Source organism: Myotis yumanensis, unplaced genomic scaffold, assembly GCF_028538775.1.
Source record: "Myotis yumanensis isolate MYYU_CA2020_CCGP unplaced genomic scaffold, mMyoYum1.0.hap1 SCAF_9, whole genome shotgun sequence".
NCBI lineage: Eukaryota > Metazoa > Chordata > Mammalia > Chiroptera > Vespertilionidae > Myotis > Myotis yumanensis.
This window is the reverse complement of record NW_027223760.1, coordinates 5,262,785-5,285,869: the sequence shown is the minus strand read 5'-3', so window position 1 is coordinate 5,285,869 and position 23,085 is coordinate 5,262,785. Positions and strand designations below refer to the sequence as shown.

At 43.1% G+C, this 23,085-nt stretch overlaps 1 protein-coding gene and 1 pseudogene across 4 annotated transcripts; both read left to right on the top strand.

Moving 5' to 3' along the window:
- The first annotated feature begins 4,246 nt into the window (after positions 1-4,246).
- Positions 4,247-4,927, top strand: LOC139016691 (large ribosomal subunit protein eL14-like; annotated as a pseudogene).
- A 5,700-nt stretch (positions 4,928-10,627) lies between these two features.
- LOC139016086 (GTPase IMAP family member 1-like) lies at positions 10,628-22,204 on the top strand. Of its 4 annotated transcripts, none has more exons than XM_070423693.1 (4): positions 10,628-10,730; positions 11,456-11,478; positions 19,965-20,013; positions 20,971-22,204. In XM_070423693.1, the coding sequence occupies exons 2-4, from the start codon at positions 11,464-11,466 to the stop codon at positions 21,825-21,827; spliced, it is 921 nt and encodes a 306-aa protein (XP_070279794.1). In that variant the 5' UTR covers positions 10,628-10,730; positions 11,456-11,463; the 3' UTR covers positions 21,828-22,204. The 4 variants fall into 4 exon arrangements, with proteins under 4 accessions (XP_070279794.1, XP_070279797.1, XP_070279796.1 ...); XM_070423695.1 differs by lacking the exon at positions 10,628-10,730 and adding an exon at positions 10,737-10,835; XM_070423696.1 differs by lacking the exon at positions 11,456-11,478.
- The last annotated feature ends 881 nt before the right edge of the window (positions 22,205-23,085 follow it).

Below are 23,085 nucleotides of genomic sequence, written 5' to 3'. Positions count from 1 at the left end.
TCCTCAGGTTATGTAGGAGATCCCTTCCTATGGCGCGATGTAACACAATATTCACCATAAGCCACCTACATAAGCACCTACACCACTCACATGGAGCACATACACAGCGGCAATGAAGTAAATCAGTAAAAAAAATTTAAAAGAAAGATGACCTTTACTTGTGGTAAATAAATAATAAAAACCATAAAGCACATATGTACATACAAGGGTAAATACTATATTATCCTTACCTTTACTATTGTTGGCTTGCACACTGGACGTTGCAAAGGGAGGAAGGACAGGCTTACACTAGGCTACTTGGGGGAGAAGGTCTGAGAAGCAGAACTTGCAGAAGGTGCATGAGATACTGGGGCAGGTGAGTCTGGAGAGGCATATGAGGTAGAGGGTTTGGGATCTGTTGCAGGCCTCTCTACCTTCTTAAAATAACGTCCGAGGCTAGTCTGGAAGGATACCTTCTTCTTGTCCTCGCAAATCTCCTTGTAATACCTCAGGCTATCCATGACCCCTCTGGCAATCGTCATGTACTTGTCAATGTTGGGGTCCTGAGCCTCAAACCTTGCCAAGGCATCCTCTATCATGGCAAAGGCCCCTGATAATTCCTTGCTTATAAATCTCCTCAGCTCTGGGGTTGGTGTGTCTTCCTCTTCAATTAGTTGCTGTTTCAGTGAATGAGGTCCTCGGTAGATAGCTCCTCTCCATGAGATGCCCGCAGCTCTGTGACATCCTCAGCCTCCACCTCCAAATCAAGCTGCTTACTCAACTCAACAGCATTCTTGATGACAACCTCAACAGAATCCTCAAAGCCATGGAAATCATTCACAAACTAGGGACACGATTTTTTCCAAACACCATTCAGGTTCGTCTGCTTAACTTCATCCCAAGAATCAGAAATGTTTTTTATAGCAGCAAGAACACTGTCAGATTTCCAAAAGTCCTTGATAGTCAGTTGCCCTAAAAGCCATAGAAAATGTCCTTCGGAGGTAGTAGGCCTTGAAAGAGGCAAAAAACTTGGTCCATAGGCTGTAAAAGGGAGGTGGTATTAGGTGGAAGGTAAACCACCTTGACATTTGGATGAACGTCATTCAAATCAGCAGGGTGACCAGGGGCATTGTCCAGCACAAGCAACACCTTAAAGGGCAGCCCCTTTGAAGCACAGTAGTCCTTCACTTCTGACACAAAGTGGTTGGTGAACCAGTCCTCAAATATGCTAAGTGTCACCCATGCCTTCTTGTTAGATTTCCAGATGACAGGTAGTTGACCCTTCCATGCGCCCTTGAGTGCCCTTGGATTCTCAGCCAGATACACCAACAAGGGCTTCAGCTTGAAGGCACCAGCAGCATTAGCCCCAAGTAGCAAAGTCAATCTCTCCTTGCTGGCTTTATGGCCTGATGCTGTCTTCTCCTCCTTGGCAATGTACATATGTGTAGGCATACACTTCCAGAACAAGCCTGTCTCATCCACATTAAACAATTGTTTATAAGGTAACTCCCCTCCCTAATTATCTCAGCCAACAACTAGGAAAATCACCTGCTGCTTTCACATCACCACTAGCAGCTTCCCCGTGCACCTTAAGATTATGCAAATTAGCATGAGCCTTAAAACTCATCAACCAACCTTTACTAGCCACAAACTCTTCACTTTAACTCCCTTCCCCCTTTTCTTTTTTCAAGGCCTCAAACAATCTTTCAGCCTTCTCCTGAATCAACATCAGGCTAACTGGGATATGCCATTGATGCTGGTCATTAGCCAAAGCACTAATAATCTTTCCATCTCAATAATGAGACCACTAAGCTGCTTTGTAATCACAGTTGATCTCAAGGAGAAGATCCTTTCACATGTTCAAGTGTAAGCTTTTTATAGCCGATGATCGTGGAGACAGTCGTATGACTTAGGCCAAGCAACTGGCCGATGTTGGTTGGTGTTTTGCCCTTTTCTGAGTGTCTTATTATGCTTACTTTTACTTCCATTGTGATGGCTTCCCTTTTTTTCATAGCACTGCCATCAGAAGAATCTGTTTTACCCTTAGGAGCCATAATGAAGGGCAAAAAATGTCCAAAATAACAACACAAATGAAAGAGAGCGAACGAAGCACAATCCAAAATGGCTTATAAATGGCGTATTCATCCACTCAGCTCGCCAACTAGATCCCTGGCTAACTTCGTGCAAACGCCATAGGTTGAAATGATGGATGTAACCAGGAAATGCGGTACATCAAGTCCAATGTACCCTGAGGACTGCCTGTACTGGCAAAAATAATCCAGCAATATATAAAAAGGAGTAAACACCATGACCCAGTGGAATTCATCACAGGAATGCAATAATGGTTTAACATTCAGAAATCAATTAGTGTAACAAGCCATATCATTAAAATAAAGAGTGGGTCAACATGCATAAGTCTGTTCAAGTGATACAACATATTAACAATATAAAAGATAAAAATTATTTGATTATCTCAATAAATAAAGAAAAAACATTTGACAAGATCCAAAATCCTTTCATGATAAAAAATCTTGGGTACAAAAGAAATGTATCTCAACACAATTAAGGACATATTTGATAAGCTCACAACTAAGATCATACCCAAAAATAAAAAGCTGAGAGCTTTTACTTTAAGGTCAGAAAAAATACAAGTATGCCCACTCTTAACACTTTTATTCAATACTAGAGGCCTGGTGCATGGATTCATGCACATTGAAAGGAAATTAATTAGAAGGTAGCAGGCAGGGTGGGCCAGACATGCCCTGGAGCCAAGATCCCAAGGTCCCTCTGTGGCCGGCTGCACCTGGGGTGCCATCTGTGAAGTGAGCGGAATCCCTCTGGCAGGTGGGGGTGCCTTGGCCTGGTCTGTGGAGATCAGACTGAAACCAGCAGTCCAAAATCCCCTGAGGAGTCCTGGAATGCAAGAGGGCACTCTGCAAAGTTGATGTTACTCAGCAGGTCCTGCATTGAACGTTTGCTCCCTGGTGGTCAGTGTGCATCATAGCTACTGGCTGATTGGCTAGTCAGCCGGTTGCTGAGTCTTTTATATATGTATATAGACTAGAGGCCCGGTGCACAAAATTCATGCATGGGGGCGGGGGGGGGGGGGGGGGACGGTGCCCCTCAGCCAAGCCTGCACCCTCTCCAATCTGGGACCCCTCGAGGGATGCCTGACTGCCCATTTAGTGGGATCAGGACTAAACAAGCAGTCAAACATCCCTCTCACAATCCAGGACTGCTGGCTCCCAACCGCTCACCTGCCTGCCTGCCTGATTGCCCCTAACTGCTTCTGCCTGCCAGCCTGATCACCTCTAACCACTCCCCTGCCAGCCTGATCAATGCCTAACTGCTCCCCTGCTGGCCCAGTTGCCCCCAACTGCCCTCCCCTGCCAGCCCTGTCACCCCAAACTGCCCTTCCTTGCTGGCCTGGTCGCCTCTAACTGCTCTCCCCTCCAGACCTGGTCCCTCTCAACTGCCCTCCCCTACTGGCCATCTTGTGGTGTCTATCTTTGACCACATGGGGAAAGCCATCTTGTGTGTTGGAGTGATGGTCAATTTGCATATTACCTATTTATTATATAGGACTAGAGGCTCTATGCATGGAATTCATGGAAGGAGCTCAGCCCTCACAGCCCCGGTTTTGTCCGAAAGGTGATCCAGAAGGTTGTTCAGCTGTCCAGTCTAATTAACACATTATGCTTTTATTATTATAGATAGTACTAGAAATCATAACCAGAGCAATTATGCATGAAAAAGGGCATCCAAATCAGAAATGAAAAAGTAAATTTGTCTATTTGAAAATAACATGATCTTATATGCAGAAAGTCCTAAAAACTTCACAAAAACAACACAAAGTTATGAGAAATAATAATCAAATTCAGTAAATTTGCAGGATACAAAATCAATATAAAATATTAAAAATCAGTTTCATTTTTATATGCTAATAATGATTTATAAGAAAGATAAATTAAGAAAACAATCCCATTTACTGTAAAATCATAAAGAATAAAATACCTAGGGGTAAATTTTACCCAAACATTGAAAGACCTTGGAAATTAAAAGACACTAATGAAAGAAATTAAAGAAGACACAATACATGGAAAGATATTTTGTGTTTATGGACTGGAAGAATTATTCTTTTTCAAATGTCCATAGTGCTTGAAGTGATCTACAGATTCAATGAAATTTCTATCAAAATTCCAATGGTGTTTCTTACGCATGTGCATGGTTGGGTGGGCCTCGTTCCTTCTCGCCAAGCGCCACCAACATGGTGTTCAGGCACTTTGTGAAGGTTGGCTGGGTGGCCTACATCTCCTTTGGGCCTCATGCCAGGAAGCTGGTCGCGATCGTAGATGTTATTGATCAGAACAGGGCTTTAGTTGATGGACCTTGCACGCAAGTAAGGAGACAGGCTATGCCTTTCAAATACATGCAGCTCACTGACTTCATCCTTAAGTTCCCACACAGTGCCCACCAGAAGTATGTTCGACAAGCCTGGGAGAAGGCAGATATCAATACAAAATGGGCAGCCACAAGATGGGCCAAGAAGAGTGAAGCCAAAGAAATGAAAGCCAAGATGACAGATTTTGATCGTTAAAAAGTAATGAAGGCAAAGAAAATGAGGAACTGAATAATCAAGCTTGAAGTTAGGAAGCTTCAAAAGGCAGCTCTCCTGAAAGCTTCTCCCAAAGCACCTGCTGCTAAAGGTGCCGCTGCAGCTGCTGCAAAGGTTCCAGCAAAAAAGGTGACCATTGCAGGCAAGAAGGCTCCAGCCCAGAAGGTTCCTGCCCAGAAGGTTCCAGCCCAGAATCCTGCAGGCCAGAAGGCAGCGCCTCCAAAAGCTCAAAAGGGTCCGAAAGCCCCAGCCCAGAAAGCACCTGCTGCTCCCAAGGCATCTGGCAAGAAAGCATGAGAGCACGAGGGGCTACTATAAATGTATAATAAAGGTTCTTTTAACAAAAATAATTCCAATGGCATTTTCCACAGAAATAGAAAAAGACAATTCTAAAATTTTTATAGAAACACAAAAGTTCCTGAATAGCTAAAGCAGTCTTAAGACAAAATAACAAAGCTGGAGGCATCACACATCCTGGTTTCAAACTATATTACAGAGCCATCCTAATCAAAACAGTGTGGTATTGGCATAAAAACAGACATAATAATCAGTGGAAGAAAACTGAGACCCCAGAAATGAATGGTCAATTAATTTACAACAAATGAATAAAGAATATACAATGGGGAAAAGATAGTCTTTTCAATAAGTGGTGCTGGGAAAACTGGATAGCTATGAGCAAAAGAATAAAATTGGACTCCAATCTGACACCATACTCAAGATTCAACTCCAAATGGATTAAGACTTCAACATATGATCTGAAATCATAAATTTCCTAGAAGAAAAAAAAAGGGATTTTGATTGTGGCAATTATTGTTTGGATTTGACACCAAAAGCAAGGAAACAAAAGCAAAAACAAATAAATGAGACTGCATCAAAGTAAAAATCTTTTGCTCAGCAGAGGAATCTATCAACAAAATGAAATGGCAATCTATAGAATGGGAGTCAGCCATATATCTGATAAGTGGTTTATATCCAAAATATATAGAGAAATCATATAAATCTATAACCCCAATCACTCCAATTTTAAAAAATGAGCAGAGAAACTGAATAGACATTTTTACTAAAAAGACATATTAATGGCCACACGAAAAGGTGCCAAATATCACAAATTATCTGGAAAATGCAAATCAAAACATCAATGAGATATCATACCTGTTAGAATGTTTACTATGTAAAAGACTAGTGGCTGGTGCATGAAATTCATGCATGGGAGGACAGCGGAAGGGGGAGCGGGGGGTGTCCCTCAGTCCGGCCTGCATCCTCTCCAATATGGGACCCCTTCAGCAATGCCCGACTGCCAGTTTAGGCAGTAGGACATCCTTCTCACAATCAAGGACCACTGGCTCCTAACAGCTCACCTTCCTGCCTACCTGATCATCCCTAAACACTCTGCATACCAGCCTGCTCACCCCCAACTGCCCACCTTTTCTGGCCTGATTGCCCCCAACTGCACCCCTGCCAGGATGATCACCCCCAACTGTCCCCACCACCAGCCTGATCACCACCAACTGCCCTCCCCTCCTGGCCTGATTGCTTGTAACTTCCTCTGCCTCAGCCCTGCCACTATGGCTTTGTCTGGGTGGCAGCCAAGGAGCCAGCTGGGGCTACAAAGGAAGCCAACCCTCAAGCCTGAGGGAAACCAAGCATCCCTCCTGCCCCAGCTGGCTCTGTGGCCACCGCCCAGAGCCAGGCCCTCTGCAGCTGGCCAGGGCTTGCAGGAGGCTTGGCTGGGGCGATGAAGTAAACCAAGCCCCCTGCCCACTCCAGCGGTTTCATGGCTCTGGCCAGCGCCACCATCTTTGTGGCTATGGGCACTGCCATTGTTGTTGCAGAGTGATGGTGAATTTGCATGTTACCCTTTTATTAGTATAGATAAAATATTATAAGTGTAGGTGAGGATTTGGAGAAAGGGGAAAACTTATACACTATTGGTGGGAATATAAATTGGTGCAGTCACTATGGAAGACAGTATGGAGAGTTATCAAAAAAAAAAAAAAACTCTCCATGATCCATATGGAAATCTATCAAGAGGCAATGAAAACAGGATCTGGAAAAGCCATCTGTACTCCCATGTTCATTGCAGCATTTATTCACAATAGCCAAGATATGGAAACACCCTGTCTACAGACGAAGAGATAAAGATTATGTGAGAGATATATATCTACAGGGGTGGGAAAGACATTTACAGTTGTGAGTACAAGAAACAATACAAGAAACAATAAATAATTATATAGGAATAAACTGTATTTTGAATACTCACAACTGCATAGCTACTTTTGACGTGTGTGTGTGTGTGTGTGTGTGTGTGTGTGTGTGTCTGTGTGTATTCTGCCATGAGGATTAGAAGAACATGTTTCCATTTGCAAATGGATCTTGAGAGCATTTGCTAAGTGAAATTAGGGCATAGAGAGGATAATAAATCTACTTATATAAAAACCCTGGGTGTAACATCACAGCCAGAAGCTCGACCTGCAGGGGATCGTTTTGGAAATGGCTGCACCCTCCCCCAGCTGTTTCCTGGAGGGTGAGATTTCAGGCAGGAACACACCCTCGGAGTGGAGCGTGGAAGTGAAATAATTTGTAATGGATCTATTATTGAAGCTACCTTTAGAAATACTATATCTATAGATAATATTAAAAATATATCTAAATGTGCAATTCTTTGTCCAAAAAATGAGCATGTTCAAAAATTAAGTGAAGAAATTTTGGATATACTCAATGGAGATTGTCACACATATTTGAGTGATGATTCCATTGATTCCACAGATGATGCTGAAAAGGAAAATTTTCCCATCGAATTTCTGAATAGTATTACTCCTTCGGGAATGCTGTGTCATAAGTTAAACTTGAAAGTAGGTGCAATCATCATGCTATTGAGAAATCTCAACAGTAAATGGGGTCTTTGTAATGGTACCAGACTTATTATCAAAAGATTATGACCTAACATTATCGAAGCTGAAGTATTAACAGGATCTGCAGAGGGAGAGGTTGTTCCGATTCCAAGAATTAATTTGTCCCCATCTGACACGGGCCTCCCATTTAAATTGATTGGATGATGGTTTCCCGTGATGACAGCATTTGTGATGACTATTAATAAATCACAAGAACAAACTCTAGACAAAGTAGGCATATTTCGAACATGGTCAGTTATATGTTGCTTTCTCTCAAGTTTGAAGAGCATGTGATGATGCTACAGTTAAAGTTTTAAATACTTCATCACAAGGTAAATTAGTCAAGCACTCTGAAAGTGTTTTCACTCTTAATATGGTATACAGGGAGATATCAGAATAAGTTTAATCACTTTATCAGTCATTGTTTGCATCACTGTTGTTTTTATACCATGTTTTTGTTTTCATATCATGTTTTTGTAGTTTTTATATCAAGCCTCTGTTGTTATATCCTTTTGTTACTGTTTATTTATTAATAAATTTATATATTATTTTCATATATATTTTATTAATTTCCTTTCATCTCTCACACTTCTATTATAAAGAAAGGGCAAATAGCAATATTAAAATATCTCCACTAATTAATTCCCTTTTTAAAAATATATATATTTAATTGATTTTTTACAGAGAGGAAGGGAGAGGGATAGAGAGTTAGAAACATCTACGAGAAACATCGATCAGCTGCCTCCTGCACACTCCCCACTGGGGATGTGCCCGCAACCAGGACACATGCCTTTAACCGGAATAGAACACAGGACCCTTGAGTTTGAAGGCCAATGCTCCATCCACTGAGCCAAACCGGTTAGGGCAATTAATTCTCTTTTTATGTGCATGAATTACATGCACCGGGCTACTATATTATCACTTGGGTTGCGAGAAACGAGTTAAGTCGGCTCGCGTGAATTGCGCGTACTCCGCGGGAGCCATCTTAATACTTTTTTTTTTTATAGACTAGCAGTAGAATGCGGGTAACATATAAATACGTAAACTAAAGTTATCATAATTTTACTGAACGTTGCCATTTGCGCAAAAAAATTAGCAAAAATGGCCCGCGCCACGCGCCACCTGTTAGCGCCTGATGAAAGCTACCCGCATACAATGTGTTAAATGATATCACTTTTTTAAAGTATATTTTTTATTGATTTCAGAGAGAAAGGGAGAGGAAGAGAGAGAGAAACATCAATAATGAGAGAGAATCATCAATTGGCTGCCTCCTGCACACCCCCTACTGGGGATTGAGCCCACAATTCAGGCAGGAATCACACCTTGATTACCAGGAATCACACCTTGATTACCAGGGGCTAGTGGATGGGGGAAATGGGGAAATGTTAAACAGTACAAAATACCAGTTAGAGATGCATAGGTTCTGGAGATCAAATACACAGCATAGTGATTATCCTATCTAATAAAGAGGGAATATGGTAATTGACCCTCATGCCATTGCAAAGATGGTGGAACCCACAGCCAATTAGGAGGGAATATGCTAATTGACTGCCCTGCCCTCAAAGATGGCAGCGCCCACAGCCACAAGATGGCCAGCAGGGGCGACCAGGCCAGCAGGGGAGGGCAGTTGGGGGAAATCTGGCCAGCAGGGGAGGGCAGTTGGGGGTGATAAGGCCAGCAGAGGAGCAGCATTGATCAGGCTGACAGAGTAGTGGTTAGGGGGTGATCAGGATGGCAGGAAGAAGCAGTTAGGGGCAATCAGGCAAGAGGCAGCTGAGCGGTTGGGATCCAGCAGTCCCGGATTGTGAGAGAGATGTCTGACTGCTGGCCTAAACCATACATCCCCTGAGGAGTCCCAGATTGGAGAGGGTGCAGGCTGGGCTGAGGGACACCTTCCCCCAGTGCACAAATTTCATGCACCGGGCCTCTAGTCTATAATAATATATAATAATAAAAGTATAATATTAGATTAGACATCATTCCAGAGGTCTTTCCTGATGATGCCAGAGCCAGAGGGAAGCCCAGGTCCCAGGGGCCTGCCATTGGCTGGAGGGAAGCCCGGGTCCTGGGTGCCAGAAGGAACCCAGTACTGGCAGCTGGGGAAGGAAGGCCTACTCTTGCACGAATTTCGTGCATAAGGCCTCTAGCAGTTAATAATCCTGTATTATGTAGTTGAAAGTTGCTAAGAGAATAGATCATAAATGTTCTCACCACAGAAAACTTATAGTAAATATGGGACCTGAAACAGGTGTTAGCAAATGCTAAGGTGGTGATTATTTTTTCCAATATGTAAACGTGTCAAATCAACATGTCACATACTTTAAAGTTACACAATGTTACATGTCAATTATATCTCAAGAAAGCTGGGGGAAAACTAGTTGAATTAGTGGGAGTTGGATTCTTCACTAGAGATAAGAAACTGTCACGAATGGGTGAAATTAAACCCCAGACCCTTAGCTTCACACTAAGTAAAACCCATCACTATATATGGGAAAAGTCAACTCAGAGAGTGTGAGTGAGTTAGGCATGGTCACATCCTTGTTAATGACCTAACCAGGTCAGGCCCCCTATCAGCATAATCCTGTTGTAGCCCCTTCCCTCCCTCCACACAGTTACTGGCTATTTTCCCCACCTTTCTCATGACCCTCTGGTGGGAGAGACATACAGAGATGCCTAGAGTAAACCCTGAAGGAAAGTGTTCATCCTCTCCCTGTTCTCCCATTTTTAATAGTGAAAAGGCCTTCCTTTCCTTTGAGAACCAGAAGACTTCGCAGATGATTCCTGGCACCAGGACCACCTTCGTGGCACTCTCCCAGAGAAGGAGGCTCTCAAGAGTCCATTTTATAGGAAAAGACCTAAAAGGCAAATGCGGTTAAGATTCATGATCAAGGCTAGAAGTGAAAACAGGCCTCAGAAACGTAAAATTCTCTTCTCCTCTGAGGTTATAGCCCATGAGGGGACAAGTGCTGGTGTCACAGGGACCTTCTGAGAACATCACTGCAGTCCAAAGCTGGGTTTCCCAGTGGACATTTCCCATCCCACTGCCTCACTGGTGAATGTTCCTGTCTCTTTAAGTTGTCACCCTTGGGCCCCCCTCCCTGGGCTTCCTGCCTCTGAGTTCTGAGAGGCAGGACACTTCCCCATGTGCTGGCAGGAAGAGCCTGCTGCACTCACAACTGGAGGACAGCAGTAGGTCAGGGCCTTCTGTGCCAGTCTCAGAGCCTGTCACTGATTCTGCAGGAAAGGTGAGCGCCAACAGGGGAAGGGAGTGGGCCAGGGAGTAGGAGCCGTGACGACCTGGAAGAATTCAGTGCCTCCAAGAAGCTCACCGAGTGAGCACCTCCATTCTAGTAGGTACCAGGAAGGGCAGTGGGATCTACTAGTAGAAAGAGTAACTCCACACTCCTGGGTGTGTAAGGATGCCTGGGTTTCACACACAGCAGCTTGAGGAGAAGTGGCAACCATCTCCTGCAGCCTGGATGCCCACTCTCTTGCTCAGACTAAGCCCTCTCCCAACCCACTCCCCTAACAAGGAAGAAAGGGGTCTGCTTACTCTCCTGCAGGAGCCAAAACATGCTTTAGAAGACAGCAAAGGCTCCCCACCTGCATATCCGACAAGACAAAGAGATTTCTTTCTTTTTCTTTTATTTTTATCTTTATTGTTACAAGTATTACATATGTCCTCTTTACTCCCCCAATGACCTCTTCTAGCCCACCCCTGCACTCCACCTCAGGCCTTCACCACCCTGTTGTCTGTGTCCATAGGTTATGCGTATATGCATACAAGTTGTTTGGTTGATCTCTTCCCACCCATCCACCCTCCCCCACCTTCCCTCTGAGGTTCAACAGTCTGTTCCACCTTTCTATGTATATGGAAATATTTTATTCATTAGATCCCACATATGAGTGAGATCAAGTGATACTTATCTTTCTCTGACTGGCTTATTTCCCTTATCATAATACTTTCCAGGTCCATCCATGCTGTTGCAACAGGTAAGAGTTCTTTCTATTTTATAACTGCATAGTAATATATTGTGTACTAGTAAATGTACCACAGTTTTTTTATCCGCTCATCTTCTGATGGGCAGTTGGGCTATTTCCAGATCTTAGCTATTGTAAGTTAAACTGCTATGAACATAGGGGTGCATATATTCTTTCTGATTGGTGTTTCTGGTTTCTTAGGATATATTACTAGAAGTGAGATCACTGGGTCAAATGGGAGTTCAATTTTTAATATTTTGAGGAAACGCCATACTGTTTGCCACGGTGACTGCACAGTCTGCATTCCCACTAGAAGTGGACAAGGATTCCGTTTTCTCCACATCCTTGCCAGCACTTGTCGTTTGTTGATTTGTTGATGATAACCATTCTGACATGTGTGAGGTGATAGCTCATTGTCGTATTGATTTGCTTCTCTTGGATGATTAGTGACTTTGAGCATTTTTTCATCTATCTCTTAGCTATCTGTAGAGATGTGTCTGTTTAGGTTCTTTGCCCATTTTTTAATTGGATTGTTTGTCTTCCTTTTGTTAAGTTGTATGAGATTCTTATATATTTTGGAGATTAACCCCTTATCAAATGTATTATTGGAAAATCTGTTCCCCATGAACTGGGCTCTCTTGTCATTTTGTTGGTGGCTTCTTTAGCTGTGCAGAAGCTTTTTATTTTGACATAGTCTATTTGTTTATTTTCTTCTTAGTTTCCATTGTCCTAAGAGATGTATTGGTAAACACATTGCTATCATAGATATCTGAGATTGCTGCCTATGGTTTTTTCTGAGGTTTTTATGGTTTCACCTCTTACATTTAAGTCTTTTATCCATTTTGAGTTTATTCTTGAGTATGGTGTAAATTGGTGGTCTAGTTTCATTTTTCGTATGTATCAGTCCAATTTTCCCAGTACCATTTACTGAAGAGACTATCTTTACTCCATTGTATGCTCCTGCCTCCTTTTTCAAATATTAATTGAGCATAGTGGCTTGGGCCAATTTCTGGGATCTCTGTTTTCTTCCATTGGTCTATATGTCTGTTCTTGTGCCAGATCCAGGCTGTCGTGAGCACAGTGGCTTTGTAGTATAACTTGATATCTGGTATTGTGACTCCTCCAACTTTGTTGTTTTTCTCAAGATGGCTGTGCTATTCAGGGGTATTTTTTTATTTTCATATAATGGTAAATTCTATGGGTGTTTGTTCTAGATCTGTAAAATATGTCATTTGTGTTTTAATAGGGATTGCATTGAATCTATAAATTGCTTTGGATAGTATAGACATTTTAATTATGTTGATTCTACCAATCCATGAGCATAGTATATTCTTCCACTTGTTGATATCTTCCTCTATCTCTTTTTTCAATGTCCTATAGTTTTCTGAGTATAGGTCTTTTACCACCTTGGTTAAATTTTTCCTAAGTATCTTAAATTTTTTCTTGCAACGGTAAAAGGGATTGCTTTTTTAGTTTCTCTTTCTGAGAGTTCCATATTGTTGGATAAAAATGGCATCAATTTCTGCATTAATTTTGTATGCTTGCTATGTTGCTGAATTCATTTATTAAATCTAGAAGTATGTTTATGGAGTCTTTAGAGTTTTCTATGTACAATATCATGTCATTTGCAAATAATGATAGTTTGACTTTCTCCATTCCAATTTGGATGTCTCTTACTTGTTCTTGTCTGATCACTATAGCTAAGACTTCTGGTACTATGTTGAAGAAGAGTAGTGAAAGTGAGCACCCCTGTCTTGTTTCTTTTTTATTTTTATTTTATTTTATTTTTTCCCATTGAGTATGATGTTGGCTGCAGGTTTGTGATATCTGGTTTTTATTATATTAAGGTATGATCCCTCTATTCCCATTTTGCTGAGAGTTTTTATTTTAAAAAGTGTTGAATTTTGTCAAATGCTCTTTCTGCATCAATTGATATGATCATGTGCTTTTTGTCTTGTAATCTGTTTATGTGATGTATCACAGTTATTGATTTGTGAATACTGTACTAGCCTTACATCCCTGGAATAAAACTTTTTAATGTGTTGCTGGATCTGATTTGATAATATTTAATTGAGGATTTTAGCATCTTTGTTCATCAGGGATATAATTCTATATCCTATAATTCTCTTTCTTTGCAATGTCTTTGTCTGGTTTTGGAATTAGGATAATACTGTCTCATAGAAAGAGCTTGGAAGTGCTCCTGTCTCCTGAATTTTTTGGAATAATTTGAGGAGGATAGGTATTATTTCTTCTTTGAATGTTTGGTAAAACTCCCCTGTGAAGTCCAGTCTGGACCAGGGCTTTTGTTTACTGGAAGGTGTTTTTTTTTTAAATGATTACTGATTAAATTTCATCAGTAGTTATCACACTATTCAGGTTTTCTGATTCTTCCTGATTGATTTTTGGAATATTGTCCTTTTCTAAGAATATGTCCCTTTTATCCAGGTTTCCCAGTCATTCATAGTAATTTTTTTATGATCCTTTGTATTTCTGTGGTGTCAGTTGTTTCTTTGCCTTTTTCACTTCTGATTTTGTTTGAGTCCTCTCTTTTTGTTTCCTGGTGAATCTGGCTAGAACTTCATCAATCTTGTTTATTCTTTCAATAAACTAGCTCTTGGTTTTATTGATCTTTTGTATTATTTTGTTTTGGTTTGGTTTGGTTTTTTGGTCTCTATGTCATCTATTTCTGCTCTGGTCTTTATTATTTTCTCCCTTCTACTTACTCTGGGTTTTTCTTGTTGTTCTCTTTCTGATTATTTAAGTTGTTGGGTTAGATAGCTTATTAGAAGTTTTCCTTATTTTTTGAGGAGGCCTGTAGTGCTATGAACTTTCCTCTCAGGACTGCTTTTGCTGAGTCCCATACATTTGGGGTTGTTGTATGTTCATTTTCATTTGTTTCCAGGATGTCTTTTATTTCTTCTTTTATTTCTACTTGATGATCTCTTTGGTAACCTATTCATTTTTTAACAGCATGCTATTTAGACTCCATGTGTTTGAATGTTTTTTAGTGTTTTTATTATAGCTGATTTCTAATTTTATGACACTGTGATCTGAGAAGATGCTTGACATAATTTTAATCTTGAATTTGTAGAAATTTAGCTTGTGTCCAAACATGTGGTCTATCATTGAAAATGTCCCATGTGCACTTAAGAAGAATATATATTCTGTAGCTTTGGTGAAATGTTCTGAAAAGTCAGTTAATTCCATCTGAACTAGTGTGTCATTTAGGTTTGCTGTTTCCTTGTTGATTTTTTTACTAGAAGATCAATAAAGTGTTTGGAGTATTAAAGTCCCCTACTATGATTGTATTCCTGTCTATCTCTCCTTTTAAGTCCTCCAGAAGTTTTATTATATATTTAGGTGCTCCTATATTGGGTTCATACATATTTATCAGAGTTATATCCTCTTGTTGTATATAGCCCTTTAGTATTATGAAGTGGTCTTCCCTAGCTCTTGTTATGGCCTTCACTCTGAAGTCTATTTTGTCTGATATGAGTATTGCTACACCAAATTTATATTTATTTCCATTGGCCTGGAAAATTTTTTCCCATTCCTTCATTTTCAGTCTGTGTGAGTCATTTGTTCTGAGGTAGGTCTCTTGTAATTATACATATATATCTCCTAGCTAATAAAGAGGAAATATGCTAATTGACCCTCACGCCATCTCAAAGATGGTGGCGCCCACAACCAATAAGGAGGGAATATGCTAATTGACTGCCCTGCCCTCAAATATGGCAGTGCCCACAGCCAATAATGAGGAAATATACTAATTGACTGTCCTGCCCTCAAAGATGGCGGTGCCCACAGCCACAAGATGGCGGTGCCCAGTCCCCTCAGCCCCACTGGGGTGGCAGGCACATGGCAAGGCTGGGCCTGCCCCCAGGTGGGCCCGGCCTTGCTGCACACCTGCCTCCAGAGTCACCCAGTCCCCTTAGCCCCCCACCCACCCAGGGTGGGCCCAAGGCACAGGCAAGCCTCAGATGGCAGCTGCCCAGCCGCCCAGGGATGGCCCAAGGCACAGGTAAGCCTCGGATGGTGGCTGCCCAGCCAACACCTGAGGTGCAGGCAAGCCTCAGATGGCAGCTGACCAGCCGCCCAGGGCTGCCTGAGGCTCAGGTAACCAGGGCTGGCCAAGGCTTATGCTGCTGGCAATGGCAGCAGCAGAGATGTGATGGGTGTCACCTTCCCCTGATCACCGGATCACCTCCCATCCCTGAGGGCTCCTGGACTGTGAGATAGAGCAGGGCGGACTGGGTGACACCCCCTGCAGTGCATGAATTTTCATGCACCAGGCCTCTAGTATATATATATATATATATATATATATATATATATATATATATATACAAATATATATATACTAATATATATTAGAGATTCATGTCCCTAAGCCCAGCCTGTGCCCTCTCACAGTCCGTGACCCCTCGGGAAATGTCCACCTGCCAACTTAGGCCCGATGACCCCTGAGGGGATCGGGCCTAAGCCAGCAGTCAGACATCCCTCTCGCAATCTGGGGCTCTTGCAGTCCTGGACCCATCGCTCCTTATCGTCCACCTGCAGCAGAGGTGGGAGAGGCTCCCATCACTGCCACTGTGCTCGCCAGCTATGAGCCTGACTTCTGGCTGAGCAGTGCTCCCTCTGTAGGAGCACACTGACCACAGTGAGTGTCTGCCCCTGGTGGTCAGTGCACATCATAGCAACTGGTCGGTCCACCATTTGGTCTATTTGCATATTATGCTTTTATTATATAGGATATGTCTTGTTTTCTCCATTAAGCTACCCTATGTCTTTTTATTGGAGCATTTAATCCATTTACATTTAATGTTATTATTGATAGGCACTTGTTTGTTGCCATTTTTATTCTTTATGCCTATGTTCCTTTTTCCCTTTCTATTTCTTCGTTTTACAACAGTCCTTTTAAGCATTTCTTTCATTGCTGGTTTGATGATAATAAACTCCACTGGCATTTTTTTGTCTGCTAAACTCCTAATTTCAACTTAAATTTTGAATGATAACCTTGCTGGATAGAGTAGTCTTGGATTCAGTCCCTTGCTTTTTATTATTTTGTATACTTCATGACACTCCCTTCTGGCCTGAAGTGTTTCTATTGAGAAATAAGCTGATAGTCTAATGGGAGTTCCCTTGTAGGTAACTTTCTGTCTCTCTCTTGCAATTGTTAAGATTCTTTCTTTGTCTTTAATGTTGCCATTTTAATTATGATTAGCCTTGGTTGAGTCTTTTTGGGTTCATCTTTATTGGGACTCTCTGTGCTTCTTGGATTGTGTGACTTTTTCTTCCCCAAGTCAGGGAAGTTTTCTATCATTATTTCTTCAAACAGGTTTTCTATTGCTTGCTCAGCCTTTTCTCCTCCATGCACCCCTATTATGTGGATTTTGTTTGTTTATTTCATGCTGTCCAAAATCTCCCTTAAACTCTCCTCCTGCTTTTTAATATTTTTTTATTTGCTGCTCTGAATGGGTGTTTTTTCTACCTTTTCTGCCAATTCACTGATTTAGTCCTCACCTTTTTCTAGTCTATTGTTGAATCCTCCATGGTATTCTTTATTTCAGTTATGTTGTTACTCATTTCCAATTGATTCTCATTTATTCTTTCAACCTCTCTTTTCATGTTGGTGTAGATCTTATTAAATCCCTTAATAGACTCATTAATTTCTTTATTATTCATATTGCTTGTAGTTCTCACTGAATTGTTTGAGCACCTTTATAACCATTACTCTGGAGTATTTATCTGACTTGCCTCCATCTCATTTAGTTCCTTTTCTGGCAATTTCTCCTTTTCTTTCATTTGGGAGTTGTTTCTTTGTCTCTCCATTTTGTGTTTGTCTCTATGTATTAGATCAAACTGCTATGCCTCCTGAATTTTGGGGGTGGTCTTATGTAGCAGGTGTTTTGTGAGACCCAGTGGTGAAGTCTCCTAAATTTCCTAAGCACAGTGTTCTATGATAGCCCTTAACTTGAGTTATTTTGGTTCTCCTGCTATAGTTCAATCTTAAATATTGTTGTCCCATTCATGGATGGAGTCTCCTCTCAGGCTGGCTGACTATGTGGCTCACCCACAACCATGTCATGCAAGCTGTTGTGGAGGAGCTGACCAAAAAGAAGGAAAATACCAAAAACAGGATGTTTATGAAACACTGGACTAAATGAATAGACTTGGTCCCTTGGAGGTTTAACATATAAGATCCTATGTGTTTTCCATTCTTCTATGATATTATGTGTTTGTGACCCCATATTTTGCTTTCTGGACCTTTCTCTGGAACTTTCTAGATCCCACTCCAAACTCTTCGGGAAGTTCTAGAGGGCGTACCCACAGGTACTGTTGTTAAAGATAGCTCTCTAAGACACCAGAGTGGTGTTACCGGACAGCACCCTGAGTCAGTGGAAGAGGGCTGTTCCCAGTCTTGATCTTTGTCTTCTCATATGAATGAATTTATGTGAGAGATCTTGACTGCATTGTGAAAAGCCAGTTTATTAAAGCATGCACCTTTATTGAAAAAGCAAACAAGCAAACCTATAAATCTGCCTTATGAAGCTCAGAAGGGCTCTCAAATAATCTGAAGAGCAAGTTGGGTGGGGGTGTGAGGGGTTATATAACCACCTGATGACTAAATTCCTCTGCTAACTATTTTGGTACAGATTAATTATCAAGGTTCCTGTTTTTACTTTGTTGTGGCCTTCCCAGAATTCCTGAGAAGCACCTGGCAACTTTATCTTGCCAAGCCTTGAGACTGCTGGCTTCTCTGCTTAGGGAGTAAATCTGCCCTTTTGTTCATTTTCCCTTTCCCCCTCACTTTCTGCATTCTCTCATTAAGGAGGTTTTTTTAACCATTTTCTCTTGTGTTCTTGGCTGGGAAAGATAATGGTTCGTGAGTTACAAGCTGGATGTAAATTGCCCACACTGTTTGGCCTTGTGTTAACTTAACTGTCTTAGTTTCTCTATTTATCCTTCCCTGGAATCCTATAATATTGTGAGTTCCCTGTACCTTCTCATCTCCTATAGCCAGAATTCCTTACATTAGCTAAATGCCTTGTCTTTTCACTGCCCCTGTAGCTCTATCTCTATTTCTGCTCTGGTTTCAATCATGGGATTGTGTTGATTTCCATGGGAGTGAACATGACTTAAGTCTTTGGGCGTGAGGGGAGTTCCTGCAGATACATGAACACCTTTGAATTGAGGACCAGGACAGCCCATCATCTAAGTCTTTTGGCAAGAGACAAGGTATTCAGCCTGCCTTGTCCTTTGCTTCTCCTTGTGCAGTGCCAACTGCAGAGAACACAATAACCTGTGGTAACCAGGTGGACAACATGAAGAGGTAGAATTTTAAATGGAAGGAAAAGTACAGAAAGGACTCAGATAAAGTGTCAGGGAGGCTGAACAGCCACAGGCCTGAGGGCACAAGGCAGCTGGGAAAGGCCAGATTCTGCTCTGGGGAGCATGTAATTGAGTGGCTTCATTGTCCTGAGGCTGGAGAGGCAGACTGAGGACAGACTGCACTGTGCACAGGGACTGGGTGAGCACACAGTGTTTGATTGTATTAAATACTGACTGATTGGCTAGAACCACTTTACTTGTAGAAGTCTCAGCTTGGGGGCAGGATATCAGGAATTGATGTGGGGGCGTGTCCCAATCTCTCCAGGACACGGAACAAATTTAAACACATTGAAACAGGACAGTGATTTGACTCCTGAGAGCAGAGTCAGAGGCTGCAGATCACCTGGAACATAGGTTTCTTCTCCAAATTCCAAAACAAAAATTCCAATTCTCTTCTTGTCTGTGTCCTAGGCCAACTACCTAAGTGTTTCCCTTGTCCTTGCCAAATTTTCAACTTCTCATGGTTTTCCAAAGTCTCCCTAGGCTGCTGAATCTCCTGAAAAGACGTAGTATCTACAGCTTTGATCATTAACATAGAATTACCTAGGAAAATTTAATATCTAAAATTTTCTCACTGACATAGAATGTTACAATCTCCCCTCTGCCCTTTGCATTTGACGTCCCTGAAAAGGCAAAACCAAGGTCACCAAACCCTCTCACAGTATCCGTCCAAACCCAGCCCAAGCCCTTCCAAAGTCCTTCCCTCTATTCCAGTGACAGCGCACCTTTTGAGCTCAGCGTGTCAGCATTTTGAAAAACCCTAACTTAACTCTGGTGCCATGTCACATATAGAAATTTTTTGATATTTGCAACCATAGTAAAACAAAGACTTATATTTTTGATATTTATTTTATATATTTAAATGCCATTTAACAAAGAAAAATCAACCAAAAAAAATGAGTTCACGTGTCACCTCTGACACGCATGTCATAGGTTCGCCATCACTGCTCTATTCTGACATTCAGGGGAAACAGGAACCACAAGTTTGTCACTGTGGTGTCACTACCTCTTTGGATTTGGCCTGATATAATGTAGGTTGTTATACCTATTTGAGGAATGAATGAATGAATGAATGAATGAACAAATTGTGTTTGGGACTCTTTCAGGTAAGCATGGGAGGACGGAGGATGGCAAGAGATGAAGAAAGTGCCTATGGTAAGAATACATGCACTGCATACTTGCCCCCAGGTGTGAGTTCTGGGTAATGAGAGGAATGGTTGAACTCAGAACTGAACAGGCAACCCCAAAAGGCTCTCTGAGGTGTCTGAAGTGAAAAAGCAAGAGCCCTGAGATAGGCATTTTAGCTTGGTCTTTGCCCCTGCCCATTTCAGAGATATGAACTTGACTAGACTACGCCTTCATTTCCCAACTATAAAATGAGGATAATAAACCTACTCTGATCTATACAGAAGAGGGTGCAGAGGGCACCAGATCATGCAATAAATGGAATGTGACTCACCAGGTAGAATGTTAGAGAACCAGGATGGAGGGTTAAACAGGTGTCTCATTAGCAGGCAGCAGGATTAACAGGCAGCAGGATTAGCAGGCAGAAGGAAGAAGGAAGGAGGTGATCTCATCCAATCCTCTCAACACCCCAGAAGAAACTTGTTACTGTTATTCCCGTTTTTGAGCAAAGGTTTATTACTTAGTTTAAGTACCTTCCAAGGTGGCACAGTTGGCCAATGGCGGGTCTATGAGTCAAACCCAGACTGTCTGGAACTCCAGATAGCCCTTCACCCCCAGGCTACTGCCCCTTCCTGATCATCTTCCTGGGCTGGAATCTGGGAGAAGTATGGCAGAGGCCACTGAAGCCTCAAATAAAGACAGCTCTGCAGAGTGTGGACCACCAGGGATGATGGAGGTGAAGTCATGCCTGGAATGATGAAGGGGACTCCCCTAGAGAAAGCCCCTCCAGGTGTTGAGCATCTACAGGTGCACATGGTAAAGCCAGGGTGACAGGGATACTTGGTGAAGATCCTCCTGAGTTCATAAGGCTTTGGTTGGAAAAGCAGAGTTGAGGCACTGTTGTTCTTGTTCCAAGGGCTTCCGGGTCCAGACAACCAGGATACATTGTTTTAAGGTTTGAAAGCTCACAGATAACTTGTCCTCCAGGTTCCGAAGACACCACGCAGGCCCTGCAGGAGCCCCGGCTGAGGCTCATCCTGGTGGGGAAGACAGGGGCTGGGAAGAGCGCCACCGGGAACAGCATCCTGGGCCACAGTCGCTTCGTCTCCAGACTCGCAGCCACTTCGGTGACCAGAACCTGCGAGGTGGGGAGCCGCAAGTGGGACAGGTGGCACGTGGAAGTCATGGACACCCCAGACCTTTTTAGCTCCCTAGTCCCCAAGACAGACCCGGGGTGCCAGGAGCGAGCCCGCTGCTACCTGCTGTCGGCTCCTGGGCCCCACGCGCTGCTCCTGGTGACTCAGCTGGGCCGCTTCACTGCACAGGACCAAAAGGCCGTGAGCGCGCTCAAGGACCTTTTTGGAGACAACGTGGTGAAGCGCACCATCGTGCTGTTCACGCGCAAGGAGGACCTGGCGGGCGGCTCCCTGCAGGAGTACGTGCGCGACACGGACAACCGTGCTCTTCGGGCTCTGGTGGCCCAGTGCGGGGGCCGCGTGTGCGCCTTCGACAACCGGGCAATGCGTGGGGAACTGGAGGACCAGGTGCAGGAGCTGCTAGTGCTGGTAGAGTGCCTGGTGCGGGACCACGCGGGTGTTCCCTACTCCAATGATGTGTATCGCCTGATACGGGAGCTGGCCTTCTCCAGCCCCGAGGAGCAGCTGAGACGGGTGGCAGAGAGGCTGGCAAGCCCCGTGCAGAGGCGCGGGCTGCTGGGCAGGCTGTGTGGGTGGGTGAAGGCTTCGAAGTTGCGCACAGCCATGCTGCTGGGTGTCCTGTTCCTGTTTTGTGTACTATTCTCCAGACGCTGGTCTCAGGCAGTGGACCAGGTCCGTCCTGAGTGACAGAATATATATAAGTAGGACTTGGAACCATCACCTGGCAATCACACTCTTCCCTGGTGTCTGTGGGTCCAGGGCCCACAGGCTTTCCTTGTGTCCCTCACTGGCAGTAACCTACCAATCCAAAGACAAAAATCCTGCCCATTCCCATCTCCCCTCAAACCTGCGCATAGGACCTGGCCCTCCCTGAGCTCTTCTTACTGGAGCCCAACAAGTGTTGCTCTTGCCTGTTTTCCACTGACCTCAGGCTGCTGTCCCAGGTCCTGGAATCATCCCTGGTCTTCTCAGAGGACCAAGGGCCAGAGCCAACACAAAGCCTCAGTCCAGACCCATTTATTTCAATTGAATCTGAATTGCATGAATAAAGCCTTGGACATTCACTTGTGTTAACAAAAATCAATATTTGTAGATGTTTGTTCATCTGCTTATATGACCATTGAACAAAGACACTGCTCTGTCATTCTTAACCCCTTCTGCAAAAACCACGCACCCAAGTGCACACACACATTGGGGTGAGTACCCACAAGAAGACAAGACACTGAACTAGGAAGGGATGCCTCCCCCTGTCCTAGGAAGGGATGCCTCCCCCTCCATCTCCATTCAGACCCCTTCACAGTGTGAATGCAGAGTCTTCTACAAGTCCAAGAAAACTTTAACCAGAGACTTGAGTCTCTAGGAGCCACTGAGGCCCTGTGGAAAATGTATTTCCAAAGAGGAGTTTTCTCACTGACTGACACACTCATAGGGTGAGAGTATGCTTTTCAATCAGGGGTAAATTTTTAAAAAATAGAAGGTTTGGAAATTTTTATTTCAATCTCAAAAGAAAGGGCAAACAGGTCTTTGTGGACTAAGAATTGGTGATACAAGGTGAGTAAAAGAGTTCCATGCAGACCTGGGGGAGTTCACTCTCTAACCCAGGTAAAATGAGCCAGGTTAGCATGGCTCACCTGTTCACCCACACTTGCTCTGTCTTAGCATCTCCACCCTCATATACAAACTCAATACTGCTGGGTAATTCCAGATCTCTTCCCTACAGTATCCTCCACCTGGTGCCTTCTCAAGCAGAGATTCTCAGGTCCTTTCTGCCTTCCCATTACTAACGAGACATCTAACAGGGAAAAATAACTGCAATAGCTGAGTACATATTGGAACAAGAGGCCCACAAGCCCTGCCCAGAAACCTCTGGGAACACAAAGAGGAACGCCAGCGCCAATTGCTGAGACTTGGCATTCCTTTGGCTGCCAAGGACACTGTGGTCCAA